At 44.3% G+C, this 17,436-nt stretch overlaps 1 protein-coding gene across 5 annotated transcripts in view; it reads left to right on the top strand.

Annotated features, from left to right (window-relative positions):
- Positions 1–17,436, top strand: part of LOC115144950 (F-BAR domain only protein 1-like) — a 44,796-nt gene that overhangs the window by 7,731 nt on the left and 19,629 nt on the right. For 4 of the 5 annotated variants that reach the window (XM_029686109.2, XM_029686112.2, XM_029686111.2 and 1 more), the window contains exon 2: positions 8,378–8,428. The exons of the other annotated variant lie outside the window; for it this stretch is intronic. In XM_029686109.2, coding sequence (XP_029541969.2) covers positions 8,402–8,428 — 27 coding nt within the window. In that variant the 5' untranslated portion in view covers positions 8,378–8,401. The remainder of the gene's footprint in view (positions 1–8,377; positions 8,429–17,436) is intronic. 5 annotated transcript variants of the gene reach the window in all.

Below are 17,436 nucleotides of genomic sequence, written 5' to 3' on the forward strand. Positions count from 1 at the left end.
TGGGAAAAGGCTACCTAAGTATGATTCTCAATCGGAGACAACTAACGACACCTGCCTCTGATTGAGAACCATACCAGGCCAAACGCAAAACACAACATAGAAAACGGAACATAGATAAACCCACCCAACTCACGCCCTGACCAAACTAAAACAAAGACATAACAAAGGAACTAAGGTCAGAACGTGACACCCTGTATGTAGCTTCTTACTTTCTTGTGTTCTTATTTTTATTTCTTGTGTTTTTGTTCTACCGTATGTTATTTTTACTACTATGTTGATATTGATTACTGCATTGTTTGGTTTAGAGCTGGAAGAAAGGCATTTCACTGTACTTGTGCATGTGACATTAAAACTTCTCAAACTTGATAATGGTCTGTCCCTATCACATTGAATGAATCAACAGGACCAAGTAGGTCCGTATTACAGCCAGCTCCATGTGGTCAGATGTGCCAGTCACATTTGGGTGACTCCCAGACCTGGCTCTGGAAGCATCGTCATTGGCAGGGAGGGTAGTGGGTACTGCAAAATGGGTCTAACAGGGGAATTCTCTCCTCCTGTCCCTGCCAAATCAGGTTTGATGAAGGACAGAGCAACAGACTCTACAGTGCAGTAGCTACTCTCCCTGTCGCTGTCCTTGGAAAATGCCTACAGCTGCGACAGTTTGGCAAGACGTATCATAGATGTGTTACACCTGAGATTGTGGATTTAGCTATAGAGGTCACTGCTTTTAGAGCTCGACTCCTATATCAGTCTGCCATTTAGTGTCGGAGAGTGTTGATTGGTGGTAGCACTTTTCTCATTTCTCTTCTCAGTTTGTTCTGTCTTAAAGCCTTAGGCCTGTCTGTTCTTTTACATGTCTCGTTTCACTATCCACCCACCCTTTCTGTTCCTCTCCTCTCCAACCTCACTGCCTCTGCCAGTGACAGATGGGACTGTTAATAGCCTAGCAGACCGTATTCACTCGATTCTTGGCCGAGTCAATACTTTGACCCATTTTCTCTCCTCCAAGATGGAGGAGGCGGATATCTGGGGTTGTCAGTGAAGGTGGGAGTTGGTCAATTTCCCCCCCCCAGCCTCATTCCTTAACAGAGATGAGCTGAAGAAGGGTGGTGTGGGGATATAAGGACCAGGCAGGGAGCCTCTGCTGAACTGTCAACCCAGAGAGAAGCATCTGCCAGTAGCCCCACTTCAATTCCCTCCACCACGGGGAAGAGAGAGTGAGGCTCAATATGGGTGTAGAGATGCCATTTATTTGTGGCCAAAACAAGAATGGGGACAGTTTATCGGGGGGGACTGGAAGGGTCTTTTTTTGTTAAACCCTCATTTTTTCTGGTAGTCCATCTGGTTCTTGTCAGTAGTTGTTTGTTGGCTCTTTCTATGGCATTAGACTGTAGACTGCAGCCTGGGCTCTGGGTGCTGATGTCACCTTCTCCACTGCTGTGTGCTGCTGATAGCATAACGTTGCCCTGTCTGTGGTCTTAGACTAGTGGTGGCTCAGTCTGTCTGACTCTCACAATCAGCAGGGGAAAGGGCAGGAGCCCAGCCCAGTCCAGGGTGGAGGCAGCGCAACGTGTTACTGTTTCAAACTCACTAAGCTGGTGAGACAGAAAGGAACTAGGCCTACTGGCCATTATGTGCTATTTGAATGATTCCTTATCAGTCCACCCACCTCTGAGCTGTGTAACACGGAGAAGGCTGTTCTCTCTCTCTCTCTCTCTCTGACCCTCTGTGTGAGACTCAGTGAGTCAGCTTGTACCAAATGGTTCCACCACAGTACCTTCTACCTTCATCAGCCCACCATGCTCAGCTCCTGTGGAATATTAATTACCAGAGGAATCCCAATACACAACACTGTTCTAATCTTTGTTTACCTCTGGTCCAGGTAAAAGTGTATAAATACAATGTTGCCGGCCAAATTGATCAGGAGTAAAATAAACTACTGTAGGCAGGCTATTAGCATGTTCACCCACTACAATGTGAGCTGTGAGCTGGAGGCAGTATGCGCTTTGAAAACATACTTAATTGTTTGAAACCTGTGTTTTATTTCATATTATGTCTTGCCTTCCATGAAAATACGACCATAGAAACATGGAGGCAATTATTTTATAAAGACTAAATAGGAGGCGCCTGAGTTTCAAGTTTGGGGAAGCATGCAATTTATCCTAACATTTATAACGATCTGCATGCCAGTTGTATAAACTGCCTCAATTTTGCTGGACCCCAGGAAGAGTAATGGGGACCCATAATAAATACAAATACACTGCATTCGGAAAGTATTCAGACCCATTGACTTTTTCAACATGTTATCTTACAGCCTTATTCTAAAATGTATTAAATAGTTTTTTTTCTTCATCAATCTACACACAATACCCCATAATAAATATTCAGACCCTTTACTCAGTACTTTGAAGCGCTTTTGGCAGCAATTACAGCCTCGAGTCTTGGGTATAACACTACAAGCTTGGCACACCTGTATTTGGGGAGTTTCTCCCATTCTGCAGATCCTCTCAAGTGCAGCGACGCTCCCCATCCAACCTGAGCAACTATTTTCAGGTCTCTCCAGAGATGTTCCTTTGGGTTCAAGTCCGGGCTCTGACTGGGCCACTCAACGGCATTCAAAGACTTGTCCCAAAGCCACTTCTGGATTGTCTTGGCTGTGCGCTTAGGGTCGTTGTTCTGTTGGAAGGGGAACCTTCGCCCCAGTCAGAGGTCCTGTGTGCTCTAGAGCAGGTTTTCATCAAGGATCTATCTGTACTATCTGCTTCGTTCATGCTTCAATCCTGACTAGTCTCCCAGTCCCTGCTGCTGAAAAACATCCCCACAGCATGACACTGCCACCACCATGCTTCACCATAGGGATGGTGCCAGGTTTCCTCCAGACATGACGCTTGGCATTCAGTACAAAGAGTTCAATCTTGGTTTCATCAGACCAGAGAATCTTGTTTCTCATAGTCTGTGAGTCCTTTAGGTGCCTTTTGGCAAACTCCAAGCGGGCTGTCATACCTTCTACTGAGGAGTGGCTTCCGTCTGGCCACTCTATTAGAGGTCGACCGATTATGATTTTTCAACGCCGATACCGATTAATCGGACGATATTTTTTTTATTGTTAAATTATTTATTTTTTGTAATAATGACAATTACAACAATACTGAATTAACACTTATTTTAACTTAATATAATACATCAATAAAATAAATTTAGCCTCAAGTAAATAATGAAACCTGTTCAATTTGGTTTAAATAATGTAAAAACAAAGTGTTGGAGAAGGAAGTAAAAGTGCAATATGTGCTATGTAAGAAAGCTAACGTTTAAGTTCCTTGCTCAGAACATGAGAACATATGAAAGCTGGTGGTTCCTTTTAACATGAGTCTTCAATATTCCCAGGTAAGAAGTTTTAGGTTGTAGTTATTATAGGACTATTTCCCTCTATACCATTTATATTTCATTAACCTTTGACTATTGGATGTTCTTGTAGGCACTTTAGTATTGCCAGTGTAATAGTATAGCTTCCATCCCTCTCCTCGCTCCTCCCTGGGCTCGAACCAGCAACACAACGACAACAGCCACCATCGAAGCAGCGTTACCCATGCAGAGCAAGGGGAACAACTACTAGAAGGCTCAGAGCGAGTGACGTTTGAAACGCTATTACCGCGTGCTAACTAGCTAGCCATTTCACTTCGGTTACACCAGCCTCATCTCGGGAGTTGATAGGCTTGAAGTCATAAACAGCGCAATGCTTGACGCACAACAAAGAGCTGCTGGCAAAACGCATGAAAGTGCTGTTTGAATGAATGTTTACGCGCCTGCTTCTGCCTACCACCGCTCAGTCAGATACTTAGGAGCTTGTATGCGCAGTCAGATTATATAGGACACTCTAGATAATATCTAGTAATATCATCAACCATGTGTAGTTAACTAGTGATTATGGTTGTTTTTTATAAGATACGTTTAATGCTAGCTAGCAACTTATCTTGGCTTACTGCATTCGCGTAACAGGCAGTCTCCTTGTGGAGTGCAACGAGAGAGAGGCAGGTCGTTATTGCGTTGGACTAGTTAACTGTAAGGTTGCAAGATTGCCAAGAAGCTGAAGATCTCGTACAATGCTGTGTACTACTCTCTTCACAGAACAGCGCAAACGGGCTCTAACCAGAATAGAAAGAGGAGTGGGAGGCCCCGGTGCACAACTGAGCAAGAGGACAAGTACATTAGTGTCTAGGTTGAGAAACAGACGCCTCACAAGTCCTCAACTGGCAACTTTATTAAATAGTACCCGCAAAACACCAGTCTCAACGTCAACAGTGAAGAGGCAACTTCGGGATGCTGACATTCTAGGCAGAGTTGCAAAGAAAAAGCCATATCTCAGACTGGCCAATAAAATGAAAAGATTAAGATGGGCAAAAGAACACAGACACTGGACAGAGGAACTCTGCCTAGAAGGCCAGCATCCCGGAGCCGCCTCTTCACTGTTGAGACTGGTGTTTTGCGGGTGCTATTTAATGAAGCTGCCAGTTGAGGACTTGTGAGGCGTCTTTCTCAAACTAATGTACTTGTCCTCTTGCTCAGTTTTGCACCGGGGCCTCCCAGTCTTTCTATTCTGGATGGATTAGCTATTAAACTTGGATTAGCGAACACAACGTGCCATTGGAACACAGGCTAATTATCAGCAACCATTACTCCTATGTAGATTTCAGCTACATTAGTCATTTACAACATTAACAATGTCTACACTGTATTTCTGATCAATTTTATTTTCATGGACAAAAAAAACGTGATTTTATTTTTTTAAAAACAAGGAAATTAATAAGTGAACCCAAACCTTTGAACTGTAGTGTACATAAAGCCGTAGAAAATATATTGATACTGTCTTAAGCTTTAACTAGTGAAGTACAACATTGTATCAAATAAATCAACTGGATCCAGGAAAGCGGTCTCTAGCGAACATTGTATCAACTAGCCTATTCTTGCCAGTTAGCTCAGGACCGACAGCTGTTTTTGCACTACTTTTTTTTTTAATGACATTTCCACTGGATATATGGGAAAGAAATCAGAATAACATGATTAAGTTAGTAAGCATACTATATACAGGGTCAGTTCCAGTACCATATTTACAACTTCTATGCTTACTCAGGCGCGCACGCTCCCTCAACATCAGGACATAGGAACCAAACCCATGCTCGTTGCTCACATGGAGCACTCCAAACAAAAGACCATGAAAAAAGTTGTACTTGATGGTTATGAAATAAACCAAAACTTGTTTCTTACAAGTAACGTTTCCACTTCGAGAATCAGAATGGTATTGACTGTAGGCTTAATTTTAGTAGGCTAATACAATGCATTGATGTAATCAGAGGATGGGGATTAACGGTACATTTACTACTGGTAACATATGTAATGGTGAATTGATAAAAAGAAACAAACCGCAAACTTTTCACACAATTAATCAATGAATTGACAGGAGACAGCGGAGTTCATTCTGGAGAGCTGAGTGCTTGGGCATCATTCTGGAGAGCTGAGTGCATCATTCTGGAGTGCTGAGTGCATCATTCTGGAGAGCTGAGTGCATCATTCTGGAGAGCTGAGTGCATCATTCTGGAGAGCTGAGTGCATCATTCTGGAGAGCTGAGTGCATCATTCTGGAGAGAGATGAACGCATAAGCTTGTTGTCTCAACATTAAAATTCTACTCAAGATGCATATTTGAGATGCTTTTCACTGACCGCCGCATGAAAGACTCCCTTTAATGCCATTTCTCTCTTGTTCTATTGATTTTCATATCAACCTTCTATCGTTATCCAGAAGCCGAAGGCCGTTATATTAACAACCCATCCTAGTTTCACTGTCTTTGTAAGTTTCTAATGGAGGTTTTCATCTCTGTCATATACAGCTCGCATCTGGTGCGGTGTTTAGAATGGTGTTTTCTTGCGAATTGCATTTTGGCAAATGTTTGACAATTACGATTTATTGACTGCTTCATTACAGGAGTTGCATGGTGTGTTAAAATGAATGACCATAATGTTTGTGGTTTCTGTCATTCTGAGCACCTGGGTTGGATGCCGTAGTGGGACGCCCAATGCACATGGGGCTGGTAAATTTAAAATCTTCCCGGTCAGGTTGTCCGGCGACACAGTTTCCTAACAGATATCCTCCTCTAGTTGCTCTCAAAGCCACTTTATATTTTCTAGAACATCCAATTTTGTTGTTTTCTAAGTCCACAATAATGCTTAAACCATAACAGGAGACCACTTTTGAGGTCTGGGGAAAAATGTAAGAAATGTTCATTTGTGAGTGTAGTTGGTCTTTAATTCAAGTGCACTTGCACCTAGCACTGTCTGATTAGTGTGTTTCTGTAGCACACATTTGCAAACAAATACCCACTGGATTGATGCAGGTATCATATCATTCTGGTAGGCATACGCTACTTTGTAGCTAGTTAACATTTAATTGAGTAGGTTTTTGAGAAAGCCTTTCCATCTACCAGAGACTGTTATAGCCTGTCAAACCTGGATGTTTTACTTCATATTATGAGACCTGTCTTAACTTGCTTCTAAGAAGCCAAGCCAAAATCTGACCGTGGAAATCTTTATAAACACTCCTGTTCTATTGGTTTTCAAGTCAACTTTATTTCATATCCTTTGATATTTTTTTTTTTAGCCCTTTTTCTCCCCAGTTTCGTGATATCCAATTGGTAGTTAGTCTTGTCCCATCACTGCAACTCCCGTACGAACTCGGGAGAGGCGAAGGTCGAGAGCCGTGAGTCCTCCACAACCCAACCAACTGCTTCTTGACACACTGCTCGCTTAACCCGGAAGACAGCCTCACCAATGTGTCGGAGGAAACGGCGTACACCTGGCGACCGTGTCAGCGTGAGTTGCGACACGCTGACACATTAAATAAAACCAATATATTCCTGTGTATAGCCTCCACGACACCACTGATGATTATAGCCCCACACCAATCTCTCCTCTCAACAACTGTGTGTGAAGCCTGGCACGTTCTGCTTACCACTCACCACCACCTGCCAGTGATCCAGCTACCCAGCCAAACAGATCCCTCTGTCTAACTTATTCCACTTCTCCTCTTCTCCTCTATCAGTGTTGTAGAGCAGAGTGGGTACTTTGTAGCTGGCTGCTGTATCTCACTTTTAGCCCTAAGCCATGCTGCCAAACGAGAACCCTCCAGGGTCCCCATGCTGTGTTAATTAATTGTGTGTGTGCCCCTGTCCAGCAGCAGGTTGTCCTGCCTGAGCTAGGGTCAGCCACTGTGCCAGCAGAGAGAAAGCCCTGCCGTCAGCACAATGTAACACATCCAGGCAGGGACCATACCTTACCCTCTCCTCGCAGCAAAATAACAGGGAACCTACAGCCTTCCTTGGAGAAACGCTGTGCCTGCAGAGTCACACACTTTTTCCACTCATTCATCTTTGCTATGTGCTTGGAAGGCTACTATTGTTCATGATGAGCAGATAGCTAGGCGCTAATTGAGCAGGAATGAAATCCCCCACAGTGGAAGGCAGTGTGGATGGGTGGAGAAACGCTATAGGGGGTCAGGGGGTGTATATTCAGCTGTTGCTATGTTTCCTCCTGCCTCCAGTCAATTGAAATCTGCTCTGCCAGAACAGAAGCTCATGGTCACGAATCTCACTTCATAGTCAGAAAAGAGACCATGGTTCTTGTTGAGTCACTGTGTTGTAGAGGCTCTTTGTGTGTGTGTGTCCTCACCTTAGTAGACCCTCTGCTGTCAATCGCTCCAGGCCCAGTCTGGGAGGTGACTCTGGGGAGGGGGTTGAATTGGAGGTATGGCTATTGCCTCAGCTCTTTACTGCACACATGGCCAGAATGAGTGAGCACACCGGAGAGATCTTTATTCATCTTGATCGGGCACACTCTCCTTGGTGGCTGTGTCAGATCAGTCTCTCTCCCCCTCCCTCCCCTGTGTCAGCCTCTCCATCTCTTTTGAAGTGAACTGTTAAACAAACCCTGGCTGTCCCCTCAGGACACTCTGGCCTTCATTAAACTAAAGGTATCTATTGTCTACTTGCTTACGCCAGCTTGTTTTTAATAAGACCGCCTCAGAAGTTTCCACTTTATTCTTTGTACAGTAAAGTGTCACTGTGTCTGTTTTGGGGCCTGAGAGGTGGCTTTTCATGTAGCCCAATACATTGTTACAGTACCTGTACAAAGGGAGATTCAGCCCACAGCAAGAGCAAGAGATCCATAGCAATTCAGCACAGTGAAAACAACAATCCATTTGTAGAGGTGTCTCATTATTGGTGTGAATGTTGGTTCAGTGCCACTGGCTGACTCTGGTCACTGATAGGGGAGAGCAGGGGGCTAGTTTCTGTTTCTGTAACAATGTTTTCTTCTCTCACTTTACTGCAGATCCCTATAAAACTCTGAGTGAAGATGGCATTCTTTAAAAACAACTTCTGGGTGAGTCTATTTGATGTACCATTATGTTCTATGAGGATCATTGGCAGCTCAACATGGACAGGTGACAACTGACCGTCAGATTGCATTATGACGATTTGTTTTGGGGGCCATTATACATGAACACTCTAGACCCTTTTACTGCTAATTTCTATGCAGATTGCAGAAGCTAGTAAAAACCCAAACACTCAGACTGTATGTGACACTGACAGTAGAAATCATGGGCCTATCCTTCAGATAATGCTGTACAACTCTTCTGTAGATGAAGGACACCAATGCATGTAGGTTGACTGGCCAATTCTGTCCGTTCCCTGATTCACACATGAGTCATGATGCCTTACTTTCAGAATTAATATTCTGTGAATGATACTGAACCACCACCATACAGCACATCATGTTGCATTCTACCAATCTGTCTTCTGAGTTATCTATCTGAATCAGAGAGCGGAGGCTGACTAGTCTCCTTAGTATTGGTGGGAGTAGGGGCACAGGGTTCGTTCCTGACACACAGATGAGCACAGATCACATCTTTACATTGCCTGGAAAAGGAACCAACAGGAACCACATCAATATGTTCTAGCAGTCCTATAACCTGTGCAATAACGGTACATAATAAGCATGACAGCAATGTAACCCTGACTGTAGCCCCACTAGTCTGATAGGAGACACTGGAAAAGACATTAGTCAGCTGCTCCTAGGGGGACTATGCCTGTGTACTGCTCTCTCTGCACACCTGGCTGAGCTATTTCAGGTGTGTCCTAGTTCTAGTACACGACCACTGCCCCCTCACCGTGAAAGAGGAAGGAAGGATATTTTGGGAAGGACGCTGTGGCAAAAAGTAAAAGTAACAATTGAGTCAAAGAGGAAACTATACCAGCCATCCATTTGATTTACATTCAAGGAAATTAGATTCCTATCCTTTATGGAATTCAAAGGTTTTTATAAGTCACAACATTTTGAGACTCAAGTTGTTTGTATTGTTTCGTTGTTGAGGGATATCTGATTAGGAAAGTATGTGCTTGTTTGTCTATGTACATGACGCCTCTCTCTGTGGTGGATCCCCTCTGTCCTCATTTTGTGGAGTTGTTGTGTTACTGACTGTGACGGAGGCAGCTTTGAGTGTGTTGTTGTGAGGAGCAGAGTGTGCTGGATTGTCTTGTCTGCTCTGCCTGCCTGCTGGCTGACCAGCAGCAAGTCATGTGATCCTGGCTGCCTTTGTGTGGCTGCAGGCAGCAGGGCCTCCATGCCTATGGAGGGGAGCGGAGACCTCCATTGTGTGGAACAAAGGTTGGTCAAAGGTGCTTCCCTCCAACTCAAACCAGGAGGGATGCAACTCTCTCTGATAGTCGAACACCATTCTGTGTCTACAGGCGGCACTGTGTGACTTCCATATTTCCCATCTACATAATGATGTTGGCTTCTCTTCCTAGTCTTAATTAGTCAACAGAGGGAAGGATGAGGAATTGCCATCTGTTATGATTAGGTGTATTCTTAATGAAGTCCTCACTCCAAGTCCTTGGGAGTAGAATGACTCCTTCCTTTCAGATGAAAGAAGGGTGAGTACAGTTTGGGTGTAATGCTCCGTTCAGTGTTTTCATCCCAACCAGTGGCGACCCGTCCATTCAGGGCACCTGTTTTGAGCCCCACCTGTTTGGCATTAATACATGTCACATATCAGTTTGCAAACAATGTAAAAAAAACAACATTTGAGTTAATAAAGCCGCGTACAAACATGGTCTCTTTGCTTTCTTGAGTAAGTCAGCTCTGAAATGCAGGTGTTTCAGCCTAGCTCAGTGCTTTCTGTGGTGGAGGGGCAGCCAGAGGAAAATACAGAGCGTAGGGGTTAGGAATCTTCTCTAGTTGCGCTGTGATTGGCTCAGTGTTCTGTCACTCATGGGAACACTACATCACCGCAAAATCTACAGGGAGAGCCCCTTGGGTGCTGCCATAGATTTACATTAGAAGTGCCCATCCAAGAAAGCTCCAGGTCATTGGCCACAGATAAAATTATGTAAAATCACATATCTACCGTAGCTTTGATTGGACTGATCATGTCAACATCATACTTTCAAAATCGTAGCTTTCCTCTAGACAAGCAGTCATGAATCACGTGGACAATCTACTGGCAAATCCTTGTCATATGAAGAGAAATTGTAGATAAAATGTATCGGTGCTCATCGCCATTGGACATAAACATTACACAACAAGTTGGAAATTGCATATTCAACAATGAGTGGTTTGGAATCCGTGGCTCACTGGGGGGGGGAGTTCCGACTGGGGAAAAATACGCTTTGAACGGTCATCCAACTTGGAATTCCTGGCCTCTTTCTAGAGCTCCGACCTGAAGATCACTGACGTCATGATTCAACCTTGTTTTTTTTTCCAGAATTCCACAAGAAGGGCCGCAATACCACCTTCCTGTTCAAGTGAGCACAGCATAACTGAGTTCACAAATGTCTTGTATACTGCTGCATAAATGATGTAATATGCCAGGGAGATATGTATACTGTAGCTAAGAAAGTAATACTAAGTGTATGTTGTGTAGTCAGCTGTTTGTAGCCCATGTGCCTCACCCTAATAATTTGGTCCCTTTCTCCCTCATAACGTAGCCTACTGTTCTGACTTGGTGGTGCACATGAAGCCTATAGCCTGTTTTAGACAATATTTGATGATGACGACATTTCTAAGAGCTTTTATCATCTGCTTATATGCCCCCTTATTTATCCTACGGTTCTGACTTGGTGAACAGGGAGAATACTGTAAGAACGACCCATGTTCGGAATTCTGTCGCTGTACATTTCAAAAGTGCTGAACAAATCATTATATTGACTACGTCCGCCTTCGCTCTCTCATTGTCTTAATCGATATTACAGATTGCCTGTTATCCGCTCATCGTTCCCTTATGCCATAGTTTGTATATCTCAATTGTCAGTAGAAACCACATTTTGTTTAAGCAAGTCAGCCATTTTAGCTATGTTTTTTTTTTTTTTAAAGGCAGTAAATGAGGCTGAATGAACTGTTCCATTGCCGGACAAGGCTCCACTGATGGCCACGTGTATCGGTGGTAAGGATTTACTCCATGGTGCTGAAAAGAAAGCTCTGCTGTTGGGACAATTTTATGTTGGCCCAACAGTTTGGCCACCGTTTTATGTATTGTTTGTGTTGTGTAATTGCTTTGCTGGCATGCATTAAAAAAATGCATGCCATCTTGCCCCACCAAGATTTACATGCTAAAATCGCCACTGATCCCAATATAGTTATGTTAATGCCCCTGATATCCAATTCCCCTTTGAAATTGCTGAATGGGTGCTCTCGCATTGAACACCATGAATCCTTTAATTTCTCCTTTTTACCCGAAGAACGGTCCATTCAGTCCGTTGCTCCAGAGTCTAGACCCACTAATGCACTACCATTAGGAATTCTAGCAGGACTTTGTGTTGGATGAATCATCCATGTCTTTTTATATAGTTCTCTGCTAGGCCTCATCAAGGCACACTGTCTGTCTGTTCCAGGAAATGGGCCCTGCTCTCCTAGGTGAATTATACCCAACCAATCATTAATCAGCAGAATGAACCCAGTGTTGCCTCTGCTCTTCCCTCGTCAATTTGTGCCTGGCTGTGTCTCTGGGACTCACTGGGCTCTAAGGTCCGGAGCGGACGAATGTCCGGACCAGGTATCAACTAGTGTAGGTGATTGGTTGTTTTGGGGACTCAGTGAGGCAGTCCTTTAGATGTGGAAGTGGTGTGCTGAGATACTAGGGGTGCTGCTGACACTCTTCCGTGAGATTGCCCGTAAGCACAAAACCTCAATGAGTCAGCTAGACTGTCTCTTTCCACGGATACTAACCTGGGTCTATCCAACTATGTTATCATTGTCATACCATATAGGCCTACAATGTCATACCACATAAAAAGGGCTTTATAAATACATTTGATTGATTTGAAATGACCTTCACTAGCCAGGCCTGATGGAGTTGTTGATCAATGGATTGGAAGGCAGGGTTGTTTATTCTGCTGACCAGTGAGGGAGGGACAGACTTTCTGTTCTGTTACTGTGTGCCAGGTTTCACATGTGCCCCCCCCCCCCCCCAGCATCACAACACAAGAATGTCCTCTGACACCGGATCCCCTCACTAAGACACTGCTACTCGCTGCTACTCTGGCCACAGAACCTGCTGCCCATAGTGCAGCGCTACACTGGTGTTCAACCACAACTCTTGTAACTGGCCAAGGAGGTAACCACACTTACCTAATTAAGCCGGACACGCTCTAGCAGGGGGATCCAGACACGGCTTCTTTATTTAACCACACCAGTTCCCAATGAGGCCTGCCTTCCAGCACACCGTTTAAAGGAGCATCCCAGGCCTCGTTTGTACAGTAATTATTTTTGTTCATGCCTGAGGGGGAAAGCCAGGGATACTTCTAATTTGAATCAAGTGCGAGTCGTTAGCTGGCCGCGCTGCACAGTACAAAGATGAAATGGGGCAGCAAGTCTTGATTGGCTAACTGCAGTGGGCAGGGAGGGAGCGAGAGAGAGAGGGGAGGCTGCTGGATGTGGGAGCACCGCTCGCTGGGTGAGAGTTTAGGGTGTTCTGGAAGGAGTGAGTGAGCAGAACCCCTCCCCCCAACCCAAACCTCCCAAGGGGCACCCTGCTCCTCAGGAGAAACAGATGTGTTAAACAACGACTGTAGCTAATACCTGTAAAACATGAACCTGGGCATTACCTGACTGGACTGACAGACGATGCTGCTCTGTGTTGCATGGAGTACTAATGAATCTCAGCCATGGTGAGAAAGTTGAGTTGTCTGGGTGCCTCCACACAGACCCTCTGTCGCTCCTCTCGTCTCCCACAGATCACATTGTCATTGTAATGAGCTCTCTCTTGCATGAGCAAAACTTTCTTAGGGGAGCTGCATAAATCAGACTGAAAAATAACTGTCAACGACTGCTGGTCATGGTGTGGAATATGAAACAGGTCTGTGTGATGAATGATCTCAGATGGAACATGATGGGTTTAGCTATAATTCATCATTCTAGTCATGGATTTAACTCTCTTTTTTTTTGGATTATACATTTATTTTATGGTGCGATACTGACACACCTCGAAACATACACAAACAAACACGTCTGTCACATTAATGAAAGAGCTGTCATACTTCTCGCCCACTGTGTCTGTTACCTGAGGAACATGCCACTTCGATACAGCTACGACTTTGTCGTACCAGGGTGGGAGAATTAACAGCTGGTTAGGAGAATTAGGTTAAGGTTAGGGTTAGCGAAAATGCTCTCCTAACCTGCTTCAAAAAGTCACTTGTATTGTGTTTTTAGGGAGGCCCGATTTTAGCCAGTCGTTATTTCTCCTTTCAGGAAACACAACGGCATTATAGGAGTTGTTCATAAAGCCTAGACACCACATTAAATGTACCTCTTGTTTTCATTAGCTGATCAAAATAATGTTCATACTCATTTCTAAAGCACAAATGTGTCCATAATTATCAGCTTCGATTGAGACCAGAAATGGGAATTAGGCCTGACTCTTTAGATTAGGCTATTGTGTTTTTGTGAAATAAGCCTTTATTGTCTAGCTGACTAAGGCCTTGGTGTGTCTTTAGCTCCTTTCACAGAGAAGTTATTTGGCAGTTGGACTGACTTGAACAGTAGTAGCTTTATGTATTGTTTGTTTGGGGTTCCTTTTCTGAAAAGCACCTGTCACTCATCCTTACATTCACTGCATGGATGACTGCTTGGGACCTGGTGATTGAATATCATTGTTGCTTTGTTTTCAACTTTAATTTGGCTATTTGCTAATATGTTTTAATGATCACCAATGCCTTATATGATAATACTGTAGGCTATGTTTTAGATTGTGTGTGGCATTCACACTGGGGATACAGCACCTAGTCAGAGAGGTTAGCATAGTGAAGGGAACTATATACCTGCTTTGTGTTTAGGGCTGAGCAGGGCAGGTCACCTTCCTCTGGGTGCAGATGGGAGAGAGGGATGGACAAAGACTGTGGCATAATTTCACTTCCATAGAGAAGGAAAGGTATTGGAGAATCACATGTGAATTAAAATCTCTGCATTAACTAGTGTACTGCATGCAGTGGTGGAAATATACTTAAGTATCAAAAGTAAGTATAAGTGTAAAGTATAAATAATTTCAAATTCCTTATATTAAGCAAAGCAGACGGCACCATTTACTTTTAATTTAAATTTACGGATCGCTAAAGACAGACTCCAACACTCAGACAATTTACAAAAGATGCATTTGTGTTTAGTGAGTCTGGCAGATCAGAGGCAGTAGGGATGGCCAGGTGTTCTCTTAATAAGTACATAAATTGGATCATTTTCCTGTCCTGCTAAGCATTTCACATGTAGTGAGTACTTTTGGGTAAAAAGTACCTTATTTTCTGTTGGAACGTAGTGAGGTAAAAGTTGTCAAAAATATGAGTAGTAAAGTACAGATACTTTAAAGTACTACTTTTTTGGGGGGTATTTTTACTTAAGTACTTTACACCACTGACTGCGTGTCTGTAGTTAACTAATCAAATGGGTTTGAACCAGGGATGAAAGTAGATGTAATTTCTTCCTGGTACGGGACCTCTCTGTATTACATATAGAATCCCTATTAATTCAATAGGATCTCTGTGGGTCTAGTCATAAAGATTTGAAATGTAACTTAAAAAAAAAAAAAAAAATCCTTTAATTCTGGCATGAACTAGTCATGATGTTTACATCTGATTTCTAAAACAATGACTTCAAAGGGCTCCTTTACGAGGTTACCCGGACACGTTCATCCACTCACAACATATCTTCTAAACAGTGCTGAACGGAAACAAAACACCAACAAGTGTAATGACATTTGGCGATTGTCATTAGGCCAGAATTGAAGTGTCCATTGCTGGCCGCACGCGTCTCTGTGTCGCCCACACTTCTCTGCCTCGGCAAAATGTCAGTGTTCTCGTCAAACCACCTGTTTTCATGCCTCTGACATGCGGTAATGATAAATACTAGTGTAACAGCCCACCGTTTTCTTGACATTTTGTATTAATTATTGTCATAGGCTCATATTTTACCGGTACCGTGTACCTCCACTATTTATTTTGCTGGGACGGCGTACCAGACCGTACCGCCTTACTTTTAACCCTGGAAATCCTTTGACCCCTACTGAGGCCATCAGCCCATCACCACTCTCCTGCCTGAGTAGACCGACGTCTCAAAGCAACGATTGTGTTGGTCTGTGTGTGTCTGTAACTGTGGTGTCTGTAACTGTGGTGTCTGTAACTGTGGTGTTGTGGTGTCTGTAACTGTGGTGTGTGTAACTGTGGTGTCTGTAACTGTGGTGTCAACTGTGGTGGCGTGTGTGTGGTGTCTGTAACTGGTGTCTAACTGGTGTGTGGTGTCTGTAACTGGTGTCTAACTGGTGTGTGTGTGGTGTCAACTGTGGTGTGTGTGTGTGGTGTCAACTGTGGTGTGTGTGTGTGGTGTCAACTGTGGTGTGTGTGTGTGGTGTCAACTGTGGTGTGTGTGTGGTATCAACTGTGGTGTGTGTGTGGTGTCTAACTGTGGTGTCTGTAACTGGTGTCGTGGTGTCTGTAACTGTGGTGTGTGTGGTGTCTGTAACTGTGGTGGTGTGTGTGTGGTGTCTGTAACTGTGGCGTTGTGGTGTCTAACTGTGGTGTCTGTAACTGTGGTGTCTAACTGTGGTGTTGTGGTGTCTGTAACTGTGGTGTCGTGGTGTCTAACTGTGGTGGTGTGTGTGTGGTGTCTGTAACTGTGGCGTTTTGGTGTCTGTAACTGTGGTGTCTGTAACTGTGGTGTCTAACTGTGGTGTTGTGGTGTCTGTAACTGTGGTGTCGTGGTGTCTAACTGTGGTGATGTGTGTGTGTGTGGTGTCTGTAACTGTGGTGTTGTGGTGTCTGTAACTGTGGTGTCTGTAACTGTGGTGTTGTGGTGTCTGTAACTGTGTCGTTGTGGTTTATGTAACTGTGGCGTCTGTAACTGTGGCGTTGTGGTGTATGTAACTGTGGGGTCTGTAACTGTGGTGTTGTGGTGTCTGTAACTGTGGTGTCTAACTGTGGCGTCTGTAACTGTGGCGTTGTGGTGTATGTAACTGTGGCGTCTGTAACTGTGGTGTTGTGGTGTCTGTAACTGTGGCGTCTGTAACTGTGGCGTTGTGGTGTATGTAACTGTGGCGTCTGTAACTGTGGTGTTGTGGTGTCTGTAACTGTGGCGTTGTGGCGTCTGTAACTGTGGCGTCTGTAACTGTGGTGTCTGTAACTGTGGCGTTGTGGTGTCTGTAACTGTGGTGTTGTGGTGTCTGTAACTGTGGCGTCTGTAACTGTGGCGTCTGTAACTGTGGTGTTGTGGTGTCTGTAACTGTGGCGTTGTGGTGTCTGTAACTGTGGCGTTGTGGTGTCTGTAACTGTGGCGTTGTGGTGTCTGTAACTGTGGCGTTGTGGTGTCTGTAACTGTGGTGTCTGTAACTGTGGTGTCTGTAACTGTGGTGTCTGTAACTGTGGCGTTGTGGCGTCTGTAACTGTGGCGTCTGTAACTGTGGCGTCTGTAACTGTGGCGTCTGTAACTGTGGCGTCTAACTGTGGCTTCTGTAACTGTGGCGTCTGTAACTGTGGCGTTGTGGTGTCTGTAACTGTGGCGTCTGTAACTGTGGTGTTGGCCTACTCCTAGCTTCTCTCTGGGAACCTTGGCATTCCAGCCATTCCCCTGCTACTAAAAGCGTGTCCCTCTCTAGCAGGCTATTTCTAGTGTTGAGGTGTAGCCGCCTGCCTGTCAGGACAGCCTACACAACGGCCCCGCTGTTGACATCAGTGGGGGCTTCAAGGAACCGGCTATTTTTAACGCTGCCTCTGTTAACTCTGCTGTTATGTGATAACTCTTTGTAGTATTTTTTTTGTATTGTCTGTAGGAAGGGAATCCTGATTTAAACTTCTAGTTCACATTGCCTTCCCTGTGCCAGTCTTGATGAAATCTGCACAAGGCTGCTAAGTTGC

This window comes from Oncorhynchus nerka, linkage group LG17 (genome assembly GCF_034236695.1).
Source record: "Oncorhynchus nerka isolate Pitt River linkage group LG17, Oner_Uvic_2.0, whole genome shotgun sequence".
Lineage (NCBI taxonomy): Eukaryota > Metazoa > Chordata > Actinopteri > Salmoniformes > Salmonidae > Oncorhynchus > Oncorhynchus nerka.